Source organism: Macaca nemestrina, chromosome 12, assembly GCF_043159975.1.
Source record: "Macaca nemestrina isolate mMacNem1 chromosome 12, mMacNem.hap1, whole genome shotgun sequence".
Taxonomy (NCBI): domain Eukaryota; kingdom Metazoa; phylum Chordata; class Mammalia; order Primates; family Cercopithecidae; genus Macaca; species Macaca nemestrina.
This window is the reverse complement of record NC_092136.1, coordinates 44707948-44732741: the sequence shown is the minus strand read 5'-3', so window position 1 is coordinate 44732741 and position 24794 is coordinate 44707948. Positions and strand designations below refer to the sequence as shown.

The 24794-nt window shown below is 38.9% G+C and overlaps 1 protein-coding gene across 3 annotated transcripts in view; it reads left to right on the top strand.

Annotated features, from left to right (window-relative positions):
• The window catches only part of LOC105487015 (neural EGFL like 1), a 934667-nt gene that overhangs the window by 280700 nt on the left and 629173 nt on the right, over positions 1-24794 (top strand). For all 3 annotated transcript variants that reach the window (XM_071074963.1, XM_011750278.3, XM_011750280.3), the window contains exons 11-12: positions 4893-4992; positions 17761-17889. In XM_071074963.1, coding sequence (XP_070931064.1) covers positions 4893-4992; positions 17761-17889 — 229 coding nt within the window. The remainder of the gene's footprint in view (positions 1-4892; positions 4993-17760; positions 17890-24794) is intronic.

Sequence of the window (24794 nt, the reverse complement as noted above, 5' to 3'; positions counted from 1 at the left end):
ACGTTGTCACCTCTCAGCTGGACCAAATGGATTTGGTGGCTCTTATTTGGGTGTAGAGGCTCTCCACTCTGTGGCAGGGGCAAGGATGGTGTGATAGCAAGGGATTTAATGATCTCTTGATTGACAAGGAAGCTCTCAGGGCTGGGAGTAGGGGAGCAGGTGGGGTGGTCAATATCCTATAGGTGGCACATTATCACACAAGGATGTCATATGGATTAAATGAGATAAAACACATGGAGAACTTAGTACAGTGCTTACCACAAAGACCATCCTCAATAAATGTGAGCTATTTTTGTTATTCCATATGACCATACATGTCCTCTTTGAATTTAAGACAGATACCATGCTCTCTGAACATTGCTTTACTTCTAGGAAGGGAAAAAGGTTGGATTCTAAAATCCTTGCTTTTGTCTTCGACTTCAGGGAAAGCTGGGATGGTTAAAGGCAATTTTGCCCACTGTGGTGATGGTACCAGAATCAGCCATATCACTTACAATTAGCAAATCCTTTTCCATTTTGAATGGAAGCTGTGGGTGACTGTAGCAAGGGTCACTATTATGATTCAATGTCTATTATGAAAGCAGAGCCAGGCAGGCACCATTTGAGACCTGTAGAAGATATGGGCATGGATTTGAACGGCCGGTTATTTAAATAGCACTTACTACTATTACTGGCACATTGCAGTTGCTCTATACACTTGGGTTCATCTTTTACTGTTTTTTTTTTTTTTTTTTTTTTTTTTTTTAATAATTTAGAAAGAAGTTGGGGCAGACTGATTATTCTCTTGTATAAGTAGTGTGTGTGTCTGTGTGAGTGCATGTGAATAATTTTATTCTGTACAAAAAAGTTATTTTTCCATTTATTGTGTTTTCTATAGTTATTTACTACTTTGTATATAAGAGTTATTGACAATAATTTTTAATATTTCTTGAGCACTTATTATTTTCCAGGCACAATTAAAGCATTTAAAACATTTATCTTGGCCCGGAGCGGGGCTCAGCACGTTGGGAGGCCGAGGCGGGTGGATCACAAGGTCAGGAGATCGATACCATCTCGGTCAACATGGTGAAACCCCGTCTCTACTAAAATACAAAATTAGCCAGGTGTGATGGCGCATGCCTGTAATCCCAGCTACTTGGGAGGCTGAGGCAGGGTAATCGCTTGAACCCGGGAGGCTGAGGGGCAGTGAGCCGAGATCGCGCCGCTGCACTCAAGCCTGTTGACAGAACAAGACTCCATTTCAAAAAAAAAAAAAAAATCATATTCATCTCATTGAAACCTCATAATAATTCTGTGCGGAAGGTAATACCCAGATGTGAAAATCAAGGCACAGAAGAACAAGACCACATAGGTAGTGAGTGAGCCAGCTGGGATCAGAACCTGGGTGGTTTGGCCCCACAGCCTCCTCTCTTAGCCTCTCTACTGCCACTCCTGATAGTATTAGACTGACTTGGAAATAATTCTCATTTCTGAATTTTAGAGGGGCAGATTGAGAAGGATTGATTGATCACTTTTCAGTTTATCTAAGAATATCACATTGGTCAGGCTATGGCCCATTGATTCCCTTGATAAAGGTAGCATTTATAAAAGGCCATGGAAGAGCTTTGGGACATATTTAATGGATATTGTCAGCAGAGAGTGAGGATAATGGGTATAGGATCAAAGGGCCTCTTATTTCTCCCAGGCAGTTTTTCTCACGATGTAAGCCCTAGTGCTCTATGGAATCTGTTGTATGCAATAAATTAAACTTTCTCTTAGGCATCTAAAATGGTATTATGAAAGTATTATCCTTGGGAGGATTGAGAAAATAATTGCTAAAATAATTTTTGATATTCTGTCATTCAGATGGAGATCTTCAGTTGGCAAAAGGATGCCTGGAGATCCCTCCATTTTCATTTTCCTGGGATCATTTTAAAGCTTCAGCACCATCAATTAGACAAAAAACAAACTCTTGTTTCAAATATTTTCACCAAGTGTTTCCAGGAATTAACATAATTTTTTTTAAATCACCATGAATAAACTCTCCTAGCAGTCTTATTAATTTTGCCCAATTATTGCTTTTCTGCAAAATTTCTTTATCCTAGCAACAATTTTTGACTTGAAGTTGTAAGTTTTATATGTTGTTAGAAATTCAGGTTAGTGCACAATGATTAGTACAGAACTTGAAAGTGTATATATTTGACCAATGACATGGAGACAAGCCACTCTAAATGAGAAAGAAAAGAGGAATTATATTTTTACCACCAACACAGAACTCCAGGGATCATAAAATAACATACCATAATCAGAAAGACTTAAAATGTTAATTATCAGGTACTTCTTACCAGAGATAGTTTTGAAAATAAAGCTGTAAAAGGTTTGTGCCTAATTATGTAGCTGGACTAAATGGATTTGGTGGCACTTATGCAATTGTAATCACAGTTCATATTATTTTCAAATTCATGCAAAAAGGTTTTTCTCCGTTTAAATATTTGGGATTATGATCTTACTCATTAAATATGTTAAAGGTTGATTAGAATTGTTGACTGATTTAATCAGCGGAGCAAACCCTTTTTATAAAAATAGAAGACTTGTGAGTGATTATTTTAAAAAAATCTTCAGTAACATTTTTAATATTTTGTTTTTACAAAAATATATACTTATACAATTTGGAATATAGAGGTAAAAATGTAAGGAAGAAAATGGGAATCACTCCAGAATCTCACCACCTAGAAAAAATCTTTTAACTATTTGATTTTTGACAGCAAGAGTGAAATTTATTTTAATTGTCTTAGTTTGGGTTCTCCCAGAAGCAGACCCTGAGCTAAGGATTTCAGTACAAGTGATTTATTAAGGTAGTGCCCCCAGGAGAAACCAGAGAATATCTCTAGGGTAGAATTCTTTATCTCTTTGAGGTAAAGAATATCCCATACTATTCATTCATTGGCTTTGGGTCATACCTGTGGGAATTGTAGAACTTGCATGTAACTCTCTGCATGGGCAAAATCGCTCCAGTGCCCAAGGGCAGTGCTCTGAGAGTGACAGAGGTGAATCCGTTGCAGCAAAGCATTGATAAACCTAGAGGTGCGCGCATAGAACTGACAAAAGGATTCAACAGTGTCAGTCAGTCTTATTTATGCCAGGAGGCAGCAGATCATCAATAAATATATTAAATATTGAAGGATAGACTTAGAGGCAGTAATGGTAAGTAATTCAGCATTGTGATTTCCTCTACATTTAATTGCTGATAGTAAGATTACTAACTTCTATTGATTGGTAATAACTGGTTTGTTTCCCTGTTGTAGAAAGTAAGGCACATCGGGTAGGGACACTTGCCTTAGGACTGGAGATAGTTTTTGAGGCTAGATGCCACCCATCATGGTCTGGATTCAGGAATAAAAATGAAGTGCCGTTGCAAAGTGGGGCAGAGAGTGAATAGCAGGATCAATTCTCAGGTCTTAGGGACAATTCTAAGATGGGAGAAAGTTAAGAGTTACCTTGGGAAAGATTGGGAGTACAGATAAAAGGAGAAGAAAAGACAAGACTAAGAATGCCAGAGACTGGACTGTCTGGACTGGAAATTCTGAGAAAGGAGAGGAAGCCATGGTGCAAATATTCCAAAAGATGAGCAGTTGGAAATTTATATTTGACATACACAATTGTGTTACTGTTCCAATTTAAGAATGGGTATTCCTGATATAGTGGGAGTTCTTGCCAAACAAGAGAAATGTGGAACCACTGGGATGACAGTCTCTTGAAGATGGAAAACTCACTCTCTCCTGCATCCTTCTTGAGTGTACACCTTCATCCTATTCTTCCACCTATGTTGGGAACTACCTTTTGGCCTTAAATGAGACACCTCCTCTTGAGCTTGCTTCTTGGTTGACTTAAGCATCCCCTTAAAAATGAGAGAGAAAAAGTAAATATTTTAGATAAAATAAGGGACTCTCACCATTTAAAAAAATAGTAATTAATGGAATAATTTTTTAAAAATTGGCATCAAACTTAATACACATGCTAGTAATGTCAACCAAAAGGACCTTGGATGAAGTAAAGTCATAAAGATTCACCTTCTGAATATGATACACGTTATTGTAAGTGATTTTATATCTAGGGAAAATCTAGTGCTCAGCTAACTGATCCTCTTTCAATTCTTTCCTTTCCTGCTCGCATGCCTTGGCTCTTTTCTGCTCTCTTTGCCGGGAAAGTCCCTTTTTCCTTTATTCCACTAATCAAGTTCCCCCAAATGTGGCATCTTCATAATTTCTCCCAACGTGAGCAGAATTAATTATTATTCTATGACACATTATAATACTTTTATTAGAGCATATTTTTTAGACTTACTGTTCTGTATGTGTTATGGTTTCTAGTTTATGAGGCTTTATTCCCCCTTCCATCCAAACTGAGAACTCATTAAGAGCAAGGAAGATATGCTCTCTATCAATGTTTTCACAATGCCTGTTATCCAGGGGCGTGCCAGAGCTCACATAAGCTCAATTATATATAACTTCCCAACATTGCTTTGAGTGATACCATGTTAGTAGCTCAAAATCAGCCATCACTAGAGTATTTACATCATAGAAATTAAGAAATGTTATAAATTAGGCCTCACCTGCCCAAGAGTTAATGTTAAACTTTTATCAGTGCATCACTGTTAGAATCCTTCTGCTCCATAGAAGATACTTCAAAACTGTTGAATTTGAGGCTTTTAGGATATAGAAAGGGACATTTACCTTATATTCTAGGGGTCTCATTAATTTAATTTGTGGCATTATCGTTTTTAGTGGAATCCCTGGGAGTATTAATTATTGTATGTTGTCATCACTGCAGGCTATTAACAAAGAACATTATAAGTTTGTTCAATTGACTAAAAATGTGAACATCTTTTTCTTTCCCTAATATTTGGCTTCCAGGGTGGAGTTTTAGTAAAAATTACGGAAATGTGTCCTCCTTTGAACTGCTCAGAAAAGGATCACATTCTTCCTGAGAATCAGTGCTGCCGTGTCTGTAGAGGTAAGTGGGCTTGGTGGTGGGCCATGCTTGGGGTGAGGCTGGGGCTGGCCTTGGGGGTCATGAGAGTTTAATGAATAGTGTGATGATAATAACATGGGTCCAAAACTCTGAGCTGCTCCTTAAAAAGGTGCATATCCTATTTACCTCTCTCAGTCATAGTCTCCTCAATTGTAAAATGAGTATAATAATAGTATCTACTTAATTATATGCTGTGAAGATTAAATGGGATAATGCATAAGCACCTACCATCATGCCTAGCATGTGACACATGTTCAATAAATGATAGTTCCTATAATAATGCTAATGATAATTCTTATAATAATAATCATTATCATCATTATTACATTTTTCTCATGAGTGAGATTGGGAAGCATTCTTTTCAGCTCCGTCTGTTGGGCCAGTTCCCATACTCTGGTAGAGAATGATGTGTGGTGAATCCTTACTTATAGGTTAGAGTTTTATGCAACATTTTTACTCCCTGCAAGGAAAAATGCATCAGATAAATAACACGTGGTTGCTAATTAATTATTGGGCAAAAATGGTTTTGCTTCATCTTCCTGGAATTTCCTTCATCCCTAAATTTATTTAAATTTTTATTTATTATTATTAGTAGTTTAGAGATGGAGTCTCGCTCTGTCACTCAGGCTGGAGTGCAGTGGTACGATCATAGCTCATTGTAACCTTGAACTCCTGGGCCCAAGCAGTCCTCCCGCCTCAGCCTCCTAAGTAGCTGGGACTACAGGCATGCACCATCACACCCAACTAATTATTTATTTATTTATTTATTTTTAGAGACTGGGTCTTGCTATGTTGCCCAAGCTGCCCTTGAACTCCTGGCCTCAATCAATTCCCCTGTCTTGGCCTCCCAAGGTGTAGGGAGTACAGGCATGAGCCACCATGCCCAGCCTATTTTTATTTTTCAATTGTTATATAATAGTTGTGCATATTTTGGGTGTACACGTGACCTTTTGATACATATATACAATGTGTAATAATCAAATCAGGGCAATTGAGATATCCATCACCTCAAAATTGATCTTTTCTTTGTGTTGGGATCTTTTCTTTGTGTTACAATTCTTCTATTTTGAAAAAAGAGAATAGTTAATTGTTCAGTATAATTACCTGACTGTACTATTCAATAAATTCCTTTTATCTAACTGTATTTTTGTACCCATTAACCAAATTCTTTTCATATTCCCTCCCCGCGCCCTTTCCCCTCATGGCCTCTTAAACTGATCTTATGTCTTAAAACCCAGCTCAAGTATCACTTCCTCTCCGCAGCTACTCACCCAAGCAGCATTAGATGAATTAGGAGAACCTAGGATTTGTTCAAAACCTTTTAAAAAATCCAGCTAAACTCATAGGTATTATTTTAAAACTATACCTACCATAAATACTTCAGATTCTCAAATACCCAGTAAGTGGTATTCTTTTAATTTGAGCTTTGAAGCTTCCAGAGTTAAGGAGATCCCAGCAGCATAGCAGTTTAGCTCAGGTAACCTCATATTTTGCTTTTTTTCCTATCTTTTCTGTAGCAGAGGGGTGGCAAAACTTCTTTATAAAGGGTTACAAAGTAAATATTTCTGGCTTTGCCGATAAGAGGTTTCTGTTACAACTAACAGAAGAAAGTTAGCAAGAAAGCAACACAGACCATAGGTATACGAATGGGTGTGACCATGTTCCAATGAAACTTTATTTACAAAAACAGGTGGCAGCCTGTAATTGTTGACCCCTCCCTTAGCACCTTCTGGTATATGAAAATGTTGTATCTTTCACCATGGCATGTTTTCAGCTTAGGCTTTCTGTGCTTGGTCATGAGAGCTCTGGGCTTTGGTAAAATTCTTAGGAAAATGTAGTATGTTGATAGCCAGAAATGGCCCCTAGAATTAGTGATAGGCTAACTATGACATCAGAATATCTTCCTGGAATCTGCTTTCATGGTTATAAGCTTATCTGCAGCTGGTATGCTTTAGAAATACCTAAAGATTGAGTGGAATTTTCAGAGTGATGCATTTATTGGTAACCAATAAAATGGTTAGGTAGGTCTTATAATTTAATGCAAAATCCATCACTTGCTAATTGTTGGGGTGCCAAGTGAGACTCAGTTTATGTAAATCCTTTCTGATTTATGGTTTCATTAGAGCAGAATCATTGATTAGGCCACAGAAATTCAGGAGGGATTTCATTACCCTGACCCAATTTGCAATAGAACAGGTGCCACTGCTTCTGTTAGCACTTGTCTGCAATGTGTCTGTTACCAATGAAGATGCTGAGAGATGTGACATCTCATTGACAAGAAGCAGACGTGCAGGATTCCCATTGCTAGCAAGCAGTGGTGTTTACCAAACCTGACTCAGCTTTGAGGGAAGAGTGGGAGGCAGGAGGAAGACGTCATAGATTTGACCTTAGGCAGGGCCCATCTATGAAATCAAGAGCTTTCTTTTTCATACCCAGTTCCTTCTCAGCCAGGAAACAGTCAGCTCTTTTATTTGGAAGCTAATGGTTTTCTTCAGAGGTATGTGTGTGCGAGAAAGTTATTTTATGCTCTTTGACTGCTCTACATTTGGACAGGAACTAGAGCATGTCTTCAGAAAAGACATGGTGGGAGGGTCTTTTCACAGGAGGTAGATGAATTAACCATTTGGATTTCTTCCGTACTACTCCCATCTCAGAATCAGACTCTGAAGTAAAGGAGGCGGCATTGTTGACTGAGGCCCTTGTCAGAAACATCTACTGTCATGACCTTCCTTCTTGCTGATCCATAGCAGAGAGAATCCCAGAACATCCAGCCCACTTGTCCACATGCTAGGGCCTGCTCTGCCCATCAGGCAATCAGGAAATGAAAGGCATATTTATCTGGATAGTGAGATGTCTCTTTTTCATGAAACCCTACAATTTAAATGACAATTAACAAAGAACAATGCAGATGAGTTCAAAAGTCTGTCATCTTGAACTAAGCCCCCCCGTGAATTTTGCTCCATATCTCTTAATTCCATCTTTAAAAGTAACATAATCGTCTCTCACAATTTTGTGAGAAATACTTTTGCTCTTTATCTTCTGTTTGATTTTTGCCTTTTCCTCTACATTTCTGAGTGGACTCACAAGAGGAGGAGGGGGTTGGACAATTACTGTTCTGACAAGACCTGGAAAGCCCAGTGGACTTCTAAAGCAAATTATTCAGTTCTTCTTGCCTCCTCCCCTTCTCTGAAACAGAAAGTAATGAAAAGGTGAGAAACACTCGATTTCTGTGTAAAGTAATTTGTATCCTGCATATGGAGAGGCAGCATCGTTTGCTCTGTGGACTGATTGTCCACAGACTGGCTGGCAGCATCGTTTGCAGAGAGGTGGGACCGAGATGAGCTGAGGCGCATCTTTTAGGGAATGAGCTCTGTGGTATGCTATAGCCGTACTGCCTCTGCCACCCTGATGTTATTGATTACAAAAATCAAAGTGGCCATGGCCTTTCAATACCTGCACCGAAGGCCTTTCAATTAGCATATTTATCATCTCTCTCTTACTGTGACCATCCAGTCATTAGTCTGAGGGAAATTACCCTGTGACAGTGTCATTCCTCAGAAGTCTAAGTCGAAACCTTTCTCATGCCTGCCTGGAGCATTTGAAGTTTTCCAAGGTTTATTTTCTTTAGGACTCTGATGAGCCACCTTACCTGGGGAGGCTTAGACTGGGAATTTGAGACAACTTCCAGAGAGTGGCTTTTGCTGCTGATCTCAATTTGCTTAATTATAGAATATCCATACGGCTCTCCAGTCTTTTTAAAAATAACGTTTATTTTAATGATCACATTTTATGAATTGATTATTTAAATACAGGAGACAAGGTAGGGATGAAGATATGGTCCACCCACATAGAATGTTTCTGTCATTGTCATGTTAATGAATGAATGACCTTATTTTCAGCACTAGCTGATAGGCTTTATATATTTTACAAATGAAATAAGGTTAAAACCCATTTTGCTGAGTTATAATTGATTTCCTCAAGTTATAGCTTGCTAGCTTGATTATGAAGTTAATTTTTTTTAACTGAGTCTTACCCAATTTTCTTATATGGTTACTGTCCTCCGCCCCACCTTTTATTGAGTAATCAAGATGAAAGATACAGGCTACATCTTTACATTTGATTTTTTTCTTTGTTTGAATTAAACCTAGGACTTTAAAGTTAATAAGAACAGGTTCTGACTGACTTATGGTGTTCACTGTATCAACAAACTGGTCTCCAAGCTAGGGGCCCAGGTACCTTGTCTTCAAATTTTGTGTCATGGCAGATGCTGTAACTAATTCCCTTGTCCTTTAGGGAAAAATGAACATAACGAAGTCAATGGGCGGTTTAATCCACAGGGCTATTGGAGCAGCTGGGACACCCATAGGAGAAGAACTATAGAATTGCTAGGAAAGAAACATGCAAAGGGAATCAAGGTGATGGATGCTGGCAGGGAGAGGCCACTTTGCAGTTCGTCGGACTCACGGTCTCAGTCACACAACAGCACCACCCGAACAGCCTTAATCACCACTGCAGCTTTTCTCTGATACCTCATGGCAGTTTGTGCTGGCAACATGAAATTCATTTACCCTCCTCTTTACCTTGAGGTAATGGCTGTAGCAGGAGCCTGCCCACTTGAAGTGTGAGGCCATTAGGTGGAGAAGGGGAGTGTGCACTGGAATAACATCTAGGCTCCTGCCTGGGAAGAAGTAATAAAAGCATCAATGTAGACCCAGCAGAAAAAGATTGCTCATGAATTTCTGGTGCTCTCAGTTAAAGGATGGAAAAAAAAAAAAAAAAAAGGTCAACAATATTGACCATGTATTCGCAGGACCACTCCAGGAAAACAGACCCATCATTTGACCCATCCCGAAATTCTTAACATACTCCTCAGGGTTTTATTCCCCTCGTAATCAGCTCTAATTGTATCTTCAATGTCGCCAATGACGTTGGAGGGTTTTGCTGCATTTTTATGACTTCTAGTATTGGGAAAAGTTCTTTCCGACATCTGTTCCAAATGCATTTATCTGTAATTTTAATTCAGGCTTACTTGCCTTGTCATCTGGCCTGGACGGAAATTAGCTGAGATTATTTGTACTGTTTAAGATTTTATGCCCTTCGATTAAACCCTCCCAAAGAGTCTTGGCATCAAATGATTTCCCCCTCACCCGGTCTTCCTCATTGTTTTGGGTGAATTTATAATTGAAATGGTTTTAGAGAGAGGATTTCAGGCAATTTGAGAAGAAAAGAGACCTGAGAAAAAGTCACTTAATTAGAGTGTAAACTAGCGCCTAAATAGAGGAACTGGCAGTTCACAGATGGACCAGTTCCTCTGCGTATTGATAGATGAGATCTGATCAAAATCCCAGCAACCGTGGGCTAAAGTGGACTGGAAAGACAGGGCTATATGCTCAACTGTTGGGGCTGGGGACAGAGGACAGTCTCAGTGAGTACATGAATTCATGGCCCTAAAAGTGCTACAGTGGATCAAGGCCTATGAGGCTTCCAGAAGTAGGCACATTTTCCCAGAGAGGAAACCTGACACTAAGGCTAGGCTGCCTCAGACCTTAAGGAAAGACTCTTAAATGTTGACTACTGTAGAAGAAACCAATTGCTTTCTAAGCTAGAACCTGTGAGAGTTGGGCGTTCAGTCTCTATTAGGCCTGTTCTAATGGCCCTACCTTCTGTCCACAAAAGCTTAAGGAATGTTCTCACTCTCAAGGGCCCAGGCTTCTCCTGTGTTTTGTGTGTTGCCTGTGGAGTACATAAAGGCATCCAGTTCTCATAAAGACCTTTCAGCCATCCTTCTTAACCAGTCCGTGAGTGGACCTGACTCTATGTGTCTGAGGCACATGGAGTATGCTGCCCTCACTATACCATTTCTCCTTATATGAATTTCAAGGTTGGGTAAGCAGTAGTGAATGTGAGAGATATTGATGTTCTGAGATTTTAGAATAGAGGACTCTGGAGTGCACTTTTAGATTGTCCAGGTATATAATTTCAAAGGCAACCTGCATGACCTGCTGGGGTATATTTTAGGGACAAGAGATTGAGGAACTATTAGTGACCCATTTATTCCTTGTTGTGGAAGAAGTTACAGTAGTGAATCATAATGATGTATGTCTGTCATTGGCTGCAAAACCAAGAGATGAAGCAGAATCAGTGATGGTTCCTCGATAATTATAAACAATATAGAGTGGGATTTGGAGAGTGGCAGTGTGGGGGGCCTCAGTGTAATAGGCAGAGCTTATTATATGCAGATTAGGCTAATGAATTTAATGAAAGTAAATCATTTGGCTAGTGTTACTGGTCATTCATGGCAACAGAACTCGATACAAGACCACCACGGCATCCAAATTTTAGGCTGCTTTCAACCAGAGGAGAAAGTGTGACCCCAACATTTACATTTTCTTTCATTAATTTCTTTGTACATATCATGGGCACATGCTTCTCTAAGCATTTGGGACTCTTACTCTTTGTACAGCCAACCTCACTCATCCTTCAAATCTCTTCTTTAAAATATTGTGTTAGGTTTCTTCTCTGCATACATTCCTAGAGCACCCTGCCCCTCTCCATCATAATATCCCCTTGGAACCCAGTGCTCGAAGTCAGTCACCCCTGCTAGAATGTAGGATGAATGAGGACATGTTTATGGTATTTTTTGCTATATTCCTATTGTCTGGTTTAATGCCTGCACATGTGCTAGGTGCTTAAAATTTGTTGTTCTTAAGAGGACAGTGGAACAGGACAGTGATTAAGTACTCCAGCCTCAATCAGACTATGGCTCTGTACCTTCCACAAGTGCACCACCTTCCTCTAACTTCAGTTGTCACATCTGTAAAGTGGGGATAATAATTCAGCTTCATATAATTGTTATAAGATTAAATGGGATGATGCATGTAAAACACTTAGTCAAGTGCCTAGCATATGGTATGTGTTCAATAAATGTTAATTATTGCTGTTGTTACTTCTGTAGCAGATTATTTGGGATTCTCCAAACTTACTCCTTCTTCTTCTTCTTCTTCGGTTGGCATTCCATTTCTCCCACTAGGATCCGGGTCCTGCTTCTCTCAAGTTTCTACCTATTATAGTTTTTTGTTATCTTGAAGTGATTTATCCTTCTCTGAAACATTATGACATTTTTTCCTGCTCACATCTGACTTAACAAAGATTGCCTTGATGGAGGCCATATGTGGTTTATTGCCCCTTAGGGATTATAATTTCCCTGTGGGCAGAGAATATCTTAAACATCTTTGAAGTGTCTGCAGATAATTATGTACTGCTGCAGCCCACAGAGTAGAGGCCCCATAAATATTGAGTGAATGATTATTCACTCACTTGTGCAGAAAGGTAAGTGGGCTTGGAATGAATATTGCTTGAATAAAGGCCTCCATTAATTTAAAAAACACATTTTTGAGAAGAATGGTTAGGCATAATCAAAGTGGATTTGACTTGAAGGTCAGTTTGTCCCACCGGCCCTTCACTGTCCTTGAAATACAATTTACTCAACTCCTGGCATTGTGATTTGACATGGTACATGCTTAATAGAAACATATGCATTGGAAAATCAACACTGTTTGAAAGGCTTTGTTCCAGGCTGTCAGACGCATGTGGAAACAAAAGGACAGTTAAAGTCTCCTGGAAAAAAAGAGGAAAGAAACACAGACAAGGAATATGTGTGATAAAGGATGCACATGTCCATTGAATCAAGCTTCCTAATGAAGGAAAATGTGACCATTTGATTGAATTATTGATCAATTCAGACATGGGAAGTGAAGTTCAGGCTCTTCCTTTGGAAGAGAGACATGTGATGCCTAAAAGTACCCCTTTGGTAGGAAAAACATCAAGCACTGCTAGTTTTAATGATTATTGTAAGCCTCTCAAGCCCTTATAGAAGTGTTGTCAACTGTCAGAGGTTTCAGATTTCCAGCCAGTTAGACTCTTGCTCTGATTTTTGACTGAGGCAGTCACCAGTTAACAGGTCATAAGTAGTGAGGCTGGATGTAACTCATCTAGGCCTATGCATCTACTCTCTAATGTCCCAAGGAGTGGCTACCTCTTTCACTTTTCATCACTAGGTTTTGCTATCTGGGAGGATATATGACGCAGTAAGAAGCACATGGGCTTTGGAGTTAGCCAGACCTAATTTAGAACCCTGGCATCTCCACTTACTACCTAGAGGTTCGTGAATTTGTACTTTTTATCTTGAAGTTGAGGATAACAACATTAAGTTATTTTGAACTTTAGTCATCATTGTTAAAAATATCATCATCATTATTAGTGGCTACCATTGATTGACCTCTTTAGTAGTTATAAGGAACTGTTTCAAGTGCCTCACACCGATTAGCCCATTTAACTTTCTCAACAACATATTAAAAGGTGTATATTATTATTCCCATTTAAAACATCTAGCGTGCCAGGCATATTATAGGTGCATGAAATTTATCATTTAATAACAATATTATTATCTTTCAGAGTAAGAATTCTCCAAATATTGTTGGTTTAAAATTTTATTTCAAAGAAAAATAATTCTAGAATGTTATCACTGAAAGGAATTAACTTGACTTTATCTCGTGGAGTGATTTCCATATTTTTAAGCCAGAAACTGTCATTAACATGATCAATATGGGCCGGGAGCAGTGGCTCACGCTTGTAATCCCAGCACTTTGGGAGTCCAAGGCAGGTGGATCACGAGGTCAGGAGTTAGAGACCAGCCTGGCCAACATAGTGAAACTCCATCTCTACTAAAAATACAAAAATTAGCTGGGTGTGGTGGTGTGCACCTGTAGTCCCAGCTACTTGGGAGGCTGAGGGAGGAGAACTGCTTGAACCCAGGAGGTGGAGTTTGCAATGAGCCGATATCATGCCACAACAACAAGAAAACAAAACAAAAGCCCATGATCAATGTGTCAAAAATATAAAAGCATAACTATTCTACTTGAATCAGAGACAGAGTTGAACCCTGTGTAACAACTCATCTGTGCCTAGAGCCCTGAGGAGCACAGTTTAAAAATTACTAATTTTATCCATTCTCCATATACATACCTAGAAAAGCAAAGTGATTTATACTGTTTGTTAGCTGCAGACCCTAAATTATAAATTAGATCTCCTGACTTCTGGATCCATTGTTTTCTATGAGATCACAGTATGTGATAGAGCATAATTATTGTTTACTAAAAGTCCTGATTTAAGGATGATAAAGCATCTTTATCATATTTGAACTTCACAAATTTTATGGTAGATGTTACCTATTCCTTCTAGTTCACCTAAAATGCTGCATAATTTTCTGGAACATTTGGTGGCAATGGCAGTAAGGGGGAAAAAACAACTGGAGACCAGAATATAGAAAGAGGGTGATTCCATTGAAGTAAGCAAGTACAGTGGAGTTGGCATTTGCCCTGAGTGCAATTTCTAGTCTCTGGTGGTTTAAAATCTGGCTTCTAATGGACACTGTGTAAGCAGACAGGAGACAGCCTGGGGCGAGTATGAGAAACATAAGTCAAGAACCTTAAAGGATGAATCCCTCCATGGGTGAACTAGGAAAAATCCACTCTGTACAAGGAGACTTGCCTGTCAGTCTTGACTCTAGATGGAGGTCTACAGGAGAAAATCTTGTATTCCTGAAAGCTTAGGGCTGGACTTTATTCCACTTGTGTGACTCAGTCTTCAAGCCCTAAGACAAAAATGTAGTTGAAAGTCATCTTGGGTTGACAGTTCACTCAGACCCCTGACAGAAGGAAACACAAATCCTCTCCAAAGAAATGCAGTTTAAAAACCAAAACCTCAAATAATTCTCACAGATTAAATTCCAAAAAATATGAGCTTACAGATAGAAGAATCACTCAAAGCACAAGAGAATAAGCCATCATGCATGCTACTCAGCATAAACAACAAATGGCAAAAGTAGATGCAGAAAGCCTGAAGATATTAGAATTATCAATATAAGATATTTATATGTAACATGTTTAAAGAATTTTTTTAAAAAGGAAATTTAAAAAATGAAAGAATAAGAGACTATCAAATTTGACTAAGCAGATTGAAAAATAATGAAATAGGATTCTAAAAATAAAAATACAGCAAGTGAAATTAAAAACGATATGGGTAACTGAAAGAGAATATGACACAGCCCAAGACAGAATTAACTGATAGATACATCTGGAAATGATACAGAATTCAGCATAAAGAAAAAGAAACAGAAGATATGAAAGCAAGTCTAAGTAACATAGATGAGAGCTTGAGAAGAAAGAACATTTATCTAATTGGAAGTCCACAAAGACAAAATGGAGAAAAACGTGGAAAGGGAATGTTTAAAGAGACAATATCTAAGAATTTTCCAAAATGATAAAAGATTTCATCATTTTTCAGATTCAAGAATCCCCCCAAATCTTAAATACAAATACATTTATACCTACATACCTTAGATTAAAACTGAAAAAATATAAAACAAACAAACCCCAATCAGGCTGGGTTTGGTGGCTCATGCCTGCAATCCTAGGACTTTGGGAGGCGGAGAGGGTGGGGAAATCACTTGAGCCTAGGAGTTTGAGACAAGCCTGGGCAACAGAGTGAGACTTCATCTCACAAAAAAAAAAAAAAAAAAAAAAAAAAAAAAAAAATGAGTTGGGCCTGGTGGCACACACCTGTAGTCCCAGCTACTCAGTTGCCGAGGTGGGAGGATCACTTTAGCCCACGAGGCTGAGGCTGCAAAGAACAATGATTGTGCTATTGCACTCCAGCCTGGGCAACAGAGTGAGACTCTGTCTCAAAATAACAATAAAACCCAACCTAACGCACAAATAAAGATCTTAAAAGCATCCACAGAGAAAGGGGTTGCCACATATAAAGGAATGACTATTAGATTAATCAGTGACTCAGCAGCAATAATAGAAGCCAGAAAACATGGAATGACGTTTTCAAAATGTTGAGATAAAATAACTATACTCAGTAAAACTATTTTTTTAAGTATGAAGATAGTCTAAAGACACATTTAGACAAATTGAAATTGAGCAGAGTCACTATCAAAAGGTACTGTAGGAACTTCTGAAGGCTATATTAGGAAGAAAAATTTCTTTGAAGAAGTAGCAGGGAACAAGAAAGAATGTTAAGCAAAGAAAATGTTGAATACGAGGCTAAAGAGTATGCCCCAGGAAGCGTGTTTAAGAATGTTTTTAGCAGCTTCGTTTGTCAAGGAAAACCTGCAAATAGCTCAAATGTCCATCTATAGTATAGGCATACCCCAGAGATATTATGGATTCGGTTCTACACTATGGCCATGAAGCGAATATTGCAATAAGTGAGTCACACAAAATATTTTTGTTTCCCAGAGTGTTTAAAAGTACTGTCTGATGCCATTTTACTCACTGGAAAGTCTTTCAAAATTGGTGCTGATCCTCCTGCTTTGTCAACTAAGTTTATATACTATTCTAAATCCTTTGTTGAATGAATGAACCCATAGCTAAAGGCATTCACATGGATGAAGAGAGAATAGCACACCATAGTATAATAAAAATAAAATGGATGTGGTGTGGATGTGGTGAACAGGGAGCACTTCTACACTGCTGGTGGGAATGTAAACTAGCACAATCACCATGAAAAACAGTGTGGAGATTCCTGAAAGAACTAAAAGTAGAACTGAAAGTAGAGTTTGATCCAGCAATCCCACTACTGGGTGTCTACCCAGAGGAAAATAACTCATTATACTACAAAGATACTTGCACATGCATGTTGCTAGCAGCACAGTTCACAACTGCAAAGACGTGGAACCAACCCAAATGCCCATCAGTCAGTGAGTGGATAAAGAAACTGATATAGATGATGGAATACTACTCAGCAATAAAAAGGAATGAATTAATGTTATTCACAGCAACCTGGATGAGATTGGAGACCGTTATTCTAAGTGAAGTAACCCAGGAATAGAAAACCAACCATATGTTCACGTTCAAAAGTGGGAGTTAAGCTATGAGGATGCAAAGGTATAAGAATGACATAATGGACTTTAGGAGTTAGGGGGAAAGGGGCATGGGGTTGAGAGACAAAAGACTACAAATAGGATGCAGAGTATACTACTCAGGTGATGGGTGCACCAAAATCTCACAAATCACCACTAAAGAACTTATGTAACCAGACACCGTCTGTTCCCTGGAAACCTATGGATATAAACTATTTAAAAAAAAATACCATAGAAGATATGTACGGTATGATTTCCCTTATAGGAAGTTTAAAATGGGCAAAGATAAATGGTATATTGTTTAGGCATAAACACAAATATGTAGTAAAGCTATAAAAAGCTGCAAGGGAGTGATGAACTCAAAATTGAGGATAGTTATCTCTAGTGGCTGGGAGGGAGATTCATTGGGGAGGGAAATTAAGGAGTTTTGATAATCTGGTTGTATTCATTTTATTTTATATATTCATATATATTAATTTTATGTACTCTTTGTATTTTAAATTTTACAAGAAAACAAGTACAAAAAGAGTAGTCATGTAAGAATGTAGTGAGAAGAGGATGCAGGATCAGCATGGATAAAAGCATTCAGGCAGGAACAGTCTTCGCAAATTTGAATATGGGTAGGGTAAAGCCTCTTATGCCTGGGACAGCCCAAAGTTTCCTATATCTATTCTGCCACTTTCTTATCCAGTTTATCCTTACATACTGCCAAAGTGTATTTTCCTGCATAGTGACGTATAAAAAAAAAAAAGTTACATACTTTATTTTGGGGAGTTACTTTATTTCTTTCTTTTCTGTTGTACAATTTTATTTGTTTTTTCTAGGTCATAACTTTTGTGCAGAAGGACCTAAATGTGGTGAAAACTCAGAGTGCAAAAACTGGAATACAAAAGCTACTTGTGAGTGCAAGAGTGGTTACATCTCTGTCCAGGGAGACTCTGCCTACTGTGAAGGTAAGTACGCTATTTCATGAAGTCACTTGTGAGAGGTTGACTGAGAAGTGTATTCCTGGTAGGTGTGGTTAAAGAGTGAAAACTATCACTTGGCTCTGGTCCTATGCAATCCTATAAGAAATCATATCAATTGCTGAAGGTTCTGTGTTCTCCTGGTTTATCCATACTGTTCAGTAGCATGAGAAGGCAAGACCTTTGAAGGCAGTTATGAAACACAGCAAAGAAACAAAGGCAACAGGGACATATCAAATCCCATGTTCTGCTGCTGTGCACATAACAATCACTAGATCAACCATAGACACATCATATTCTCTTTTCTTATTTGATGAGATTGCCATCTTCATATTTAATTAAATGTACATGGTGGATTCTGTTTTCGAATGATACTTTGACATTAACTCATACTAAGCTGCTATCTCCTTGACCTGACAAGATCAGGTTTGTATTCTTTTTAGTGGGTTTCTTAATGACTGATTCATGCATTGCCAATTCCCAATGTCTACTAAAAGTCACAGTGATGGAGGGACTCATAACTTTGGCACATGGGCTGACGCCATTACAGTGGGATGGTGGCCTCAAGCATCAGTGACCCACATTTCTGCTCTAGAGAGAACAACTCCTCCGTCTTAAGAGAGCACCGTTTTTTCAGGCTCAGTACTGCAACCTGCTAGTGGTGAGCATTGCACATCCCTATTACCTTAATGTGCCAGGGGAGTGGGAGTTAGTTCCACCTGGTCTATATGTATAGTGCCATAATATCTGAGCCCATCCATTTCCAATGTGCTCATGGCTCCCTTCCATCAGTTTGCAAAAGCTTTAATAAGCAAAGTGATGGCTGGACTATTTTTCTGTTTGTTCTAGTTCCAATTATTCCTGTTGTCTTCATTAATGATACATTGCACCATGATGATTTGGGTAGTTGTCTTCAATGAATGCTGCAAAATTCTGGTCACTTTCCTCTGAGTGTTTTAGCTCTCAAGTAGGTCAGGTATTCTAAAGGTAAAGGCAGTAATAACTGATGATAGTAATGGTGAATTTCTTACTATTCTGCTGTCTCATAGTTGACCCTTGAACAACGGGTTTAAACTTTGCATGCCCTCTTATACATGGATTTTTTTCAACCAAACACAAGTCAAAAATACAGAATTCGCAGGATGCAAAACCTGCCTATATGGAGGGCCAACTTTTCCTATACAGTGGGTTCTGCAAAGCCTACTTTGGGATATGAGTATGTGTAGGTTTGGGTATACACAGGGGCCTACAACCAATTCCCTGCATATACCCAGGAATGGCTATATCTTGCTAATCCCTGCTTAACATTTTGGCTTTGACTAAAGACCTCTAGTTGTCAAGAAGGATGTATCTTATTACTACCAGAGACCAGTACCTTGTAGGAACCCTCTGTTGTTGTTTTTTTTTTTTTCATTTCTTCTGGAAGACTTTGTTTGTTACTACCATAATTTTTATTAACAATATATTCTAATAATATATAATAATTTTGTCTTCTTATTTTTCACCCTTTTTTTTGGCTGGTTTTATGGATTTGAAGTTTTAAGGAGACATGCCACTTGGGAGAATGAAACTGCCCCTTCACTTATGATCCTTTTCATCTTCCCTTTAATACATCTTAGTTATTTGTTAATTTGGGGTGATGGGAGTATCAATTTCAACACTTCATATTAATATTTATGTTTAGATCTCATGCTATTTTCTATCAGAAAATTTAAGTAATTTTAAAAGTTAAAAATGTGAATATTCCCACTATTTACCATGGAAAAATCCTATAAGCCACATAATAGTCTAAAATATGTACCTTCTCACCTTTTCTTATATGCAGGGATAGACTTTGAACAATTATAAAAATGATAGAAGGAACCTCAAAAACAATGTGAATCCTGATTACACCACTTGCAGACCTTTTAGTTGTTCGTCGAAATCAGCGTAGCCAACATTCCTGGCCCCACTTCTCTGTCGAGACCTGGCAGAATATGGGAGAAAACTGCTGGTGCTAATGCTGTTTGGGACTCTTTGATTCATTTCTCATTGATATCGTTTTTTATTACAAAAGATTGGTTCCATGAGGAGCCACCTGCAATGTCAATCTGCTCTTTCTCTATGAGGCCTTATTTTATAATGTTGAGTGGTTTTTAGGTCTGAATCGCTGTTTTCTTAGACGTGCTCCTGTTTAGCTCAGTGTATGAGCCTGGCCTTAGGCCAGTTTGCATTGTGGTGCTATTGCTGTTGGGTAATGGCAATGTGACTGGGCTTCAGTCGTTTCCCTGTTGTATGGAGACTTTCCATAAGCTCCAGGGGACGTGTTCTTGGAGAGAAGGATAGCACCTGAGGAGAAATGGCTAAACATTGGACCCCTTCTAGCATGCAGGAACAGAACTCATGGGTTAGAGCTGGGGTCAAATACTGGGCATCTGGCTGTGAGGCACAGAGCACCCAGTAGAGTGAATGCCAACATTTAGAGCAGATGCCTTTCTCTCATTCCTTCTGCCATCTTCAGCATTTGAACTTTGATCTTTGGGCTTATTTTTCCGTGATTGCATGATGACTTCCATAGCTCTAAGCATTGTACCCTCACAGCAGCATCCTAAGCAAGGAAGAGAGGAAGGGGCAGGGCTTAAAAACCTTGTCTGTGTGAAGTTCTGTCATTTTATGCTCAAAGTAAGTCCTTCCTAGAAAGCCATTCCCCCACTCTACCCCTATTACCACCATAACCACATACAGAAGACTTCCCCTGTGTTATTTTTCAGACCCAGGTTACACCACTTCTATCCTCACCACACACACACTTGTAGACCGATGTGTGAGAAAAGAGAATGAGATGGCTGTCACCGGTTTGGGCTAATTGTGTTGATTCCCTGGAGCTGGAGGAGAGGTTTGTCTTCCTGAAGCCAAATAAGCTTTGCCCTTTACCTCAAAATAGGGTTTTAGCAACCATTCTTTTATGGTTACCTTTAGATGAATTAAATGAGATAAATGATCATGGAGGCCATTTCCCTAGCTCTCTCTTAAGATTTGCCCTTTGAAATGATCGGATAGACAAGCTTACAGGTGGCCAAGTGCCCTCCTAGGAACAGAGACTCTCTGAGGCTGCATTCATTGTCTCTCCACAGCCTAGAAAGAAGTAAATACTTATGAGCTGCTTGAAGCAAGTTATTTTTACTCTGAGTAAGTGGGATGAAAATGACGCGTATGATAAAAGCCACAATGAACAAGAGTGGTTTGCAAATTAAAACAAAATATTACACACATTGTCCAGGCCATCTTGAAAAGCCTATTCAGGCTCTCAGTGGAAAAGGAAGCACAAAAGGCTTTCAATTTCCTTAACTTCCTAAGTTAGAAGCAGAGAGGTGGCATATTGCAGGCTCCTGCTCTGTAGAGATTGTCGTAGAAACTGCCACAGGGAAGCTAGCTGAACTCCTGGCCAATCAATAGAAGACAATAAGACCTTTTGTCGGCTGTGATACAGTTCACAGGAGGCTGTTTCATTTTGCCTCTTCTGACTCCAGTAGGAGGCTTCCCCATTTTGAAAACTGCTCTAGTTGCATTATAATGTTTCAGGAATCTTGTCGGCTGAGGCTTTTTCCCTTCGTAATGACATTTTCAACAGGTTGGTCTTAAGTAGTTTCTGATGCATTAGAAATAGTGTCTGAGGAAAGTATAGCAACAGGGGTCCTACTCATGATCTTAATTCTTGAATTTGGAGTCTACCTAGATAGAGTCTCCTAAACTTTTTCTTCCTGTAGTAAAAAGTTACTTAGGAGCATAAAGAACAATGTAATATACGCATCATGCCATCTGTCAGGCATGGAAAGCACTACAGTTAACATTAAATGGTAATACCTTTTACTTGCGAGTGTTTTGAATTTGTCAGACTCCTTTTATGTGTGTTACACTTTTTGAACCTTACAGTAAATCTGTGAGACAGTTGCAGCATTGGCCAAATTAACTCCTTTTTATGAATACAGACACGAGGGCTCAAAGAAATGAAGTAAAAAGTTCATCCTCAACTCATTTCTACTCCAGAGCTTTCTGCCCGACTTACGCTGCTCCCTCTCCTTCCACTACCCACACTGTTCCAATACCGTGTTAGCGTTCAAAATGTTGGTTGCCCTCCCAATTTTGCCGACATCAGTTTTGGCTAATGAAATGTGAGTAGACATGATATGTAGTTTCAGAGTAGAACCTCAAGGAGCTTTTGCAGAATTCCACATCATTCTCTTTTCTCGCTGAAACAAAAACTGGCAGTGTTCCAGGTCAGGGCTTCTCCTTTAGCTGACGTCCCAGAATGAAGATGACATGGAACCGTATGACAACTGACAGGTGATGGATATGTGGCATGTGTGAGAAATAATCTTCTATGCCACTGACATTTGTAGGATTTGGGGGTGGGGAGTTATATTACCTTGTGCATAATAGCATAAGCCTACTGATATGTCTTCCTGAATTAATGGATCCAACTTTTGTGGGTTCAGAAGGATACCAAAATTCAGAGCTCACAACTGAAAGCAGTTTTTAATAGAGCAAGCATTGAGAGTTACCAAAGTACAAATTGTTGAGTCATCAGGAGTTTGCTCTGGCACTGCTGCCAAGCAATAGACTTTTTACAGACCACAAGTTATAAATTAGCGTTTTGTTATGCCAAATTCAACATGGTAAATGGATTTCCCAATTAAGATGATAATGAAACAATGCATGTCAGAAATTTAGCAAATTGTCTGGTATTCCCTAAATATTGAATAGATCACAGTTATTATTTTTACCATTATTATTTACTTAAATCATTAATGTTTATGAAGATCTTTCTTGGAATTGCAGGATTGTGTGCTGACTGAGACCAGTACTTTGAGAAGGAGATCAAATTGGCAGGTAGCAGGGGAGAATACATTCAGATGGAAGGACTAGGGTTCATCAATTCTTCCAGGTGCATATTGTTAGCAGTGGGGCACCAAGCATAATAATGTATAGGTGAGCTCATTCCTTCTTCGGAAAAACACAAGTGGAATTGTATTCAAGGAAATATTTTGGAAAAAAATGACCTGAATTGGTATGAATTTAATAATTTCATGTAATAAAACTGACATGTCTGAAACAGAGCAGCTGATCAGCAAGGTGATTTACAACTTCTTTCATATGACTAGAGGTGGTGGTGAAGGGTCTGACCCTTAGAATGATAAGAGGCCGGGAAAGTGGTAGAGAGATCAGAGTTCAAACAGAACGCAGCCCACAGAATAGCTAAGTGGGTAGATATTTACCAGACACAGAGACTACTGTGAATGTACTTCTATAGATACAAGATCCTGCAAATTCTTAATTAAGAGATTGTGTAGGGAAAATGGGCTAGTTTACTTAATTACACTTCTAATTAACCAGTATTTAGGTAACATTTTTTAGATTTAAATATTTTGCATTTTATAAAATGTGTGAACATCATGATCTACATAGCCCAGTTTCTTCTCGAGTATGGACTTCAGTCTCCTAAAGCTCTACTGTGGATAGCAAAGCATCACTTTAGTTCATTCGTGCCTCTGTAACAGAACACCTGAGGCTGGGTAATTTACAAAGAGTGGAAATTTATTTTCTGATGGTGCTGGAGGCTAAGAAGTCCAAAATCAAGGTGCCAGCATCTGATGAGTACCCTTTTGATTCATCATCACAGGTGGAAGGCAGAAGAGCAAGAAGTGGGCAAGAGGGGGCCAGAAGTGGCCTTTTTATATGAGGGCAGAGCCATCATGGCCTAATCACCTCTTAAAAGTTCCACTTCTTAATATCGTTACAATGGTGATGAAATTTCCACGTGAATTTTGGAGGGAACAAACATTCAAACCACAGTAGGGATCAAAAGCCTCTTCTGATTAGGCATCGTCAGCAAAACCTTAATTCTTAGCTCCTGCTCCCATTTATTTCCAGGGATTCAGAATGCTTGAGATAAGAATACCTTGGGGCATCTTTTTTTTTTTTTTTCTGTTTTCTCATTAGCCTGCCTTACTAATGGAGAGATCTTCCAGTACCCAGCTATCTGTCAATCCCCACCTCCCCTTTCCAAGGCACAGAGATTCCTAGCTTTTGCTTTGTTCAGGATAACTCACATGTCACCTTCCTCCCAGCGGCAGATGCAGCTGAGCCTTGTTCCCAGGCCTGGATTTTCTCTGCCTCTGCTTCATTATTTCCTAGGCTACTTAGCCAAAGTGCATCTATTCCTGCTCTCCCACCCACTTGAAATCTTCTTAACCACCATCTCCCCGCCCCCTGCTGCCCGCCCTGCTCCCGACACCCGCACACAAGATTTTCTTCTTGAAAGTATAACACAAAGAAAAATAAAGTTCAACTTCAAATCCTGGTTATTCCACCTAGTTGTTAAAAGAAGGGGTAAATTCCTAAGCTCTGTCCTTAGGAATTGAACCCCAGTCAAATCAGCTGGGGCAATGGTCAGGATGGATGTTCAAATAGCATTGTTTTGTTTTATTATTATTATTTTTTTTACCATGCTTCATGCTTCAAACATTTATTTGCAAGATATGTGCAGAATTTTTAGTTATTTCTTTGTGACAGAAGTGGTGTAGGCATTGATTAGGTTTTCAGGCCGGTTCATAGAAGCCCAGGGGATAGATATTTACTAGGCGCAGAGACTCATGTGAATGAACTTCTATAGAAACAAGACCCTGCAAATGCTTATGAGATTGTGTAGGGAATGGGCTAGTTTGTTTAATTATGCATCTAGTTATCCAATACTTACGTAACTTTTTTTTTTTTTTACAGTTTTTGTATTTAAATATTTTGCATTTTATAAAATGTGTGAACATCATGATGTATGTAGCATCATGATCTTCACGTAGCTGAAGTATTTTACTACAAAGATACCCTGAGTTCCAGGGTCTTGAAAACAGAACCAG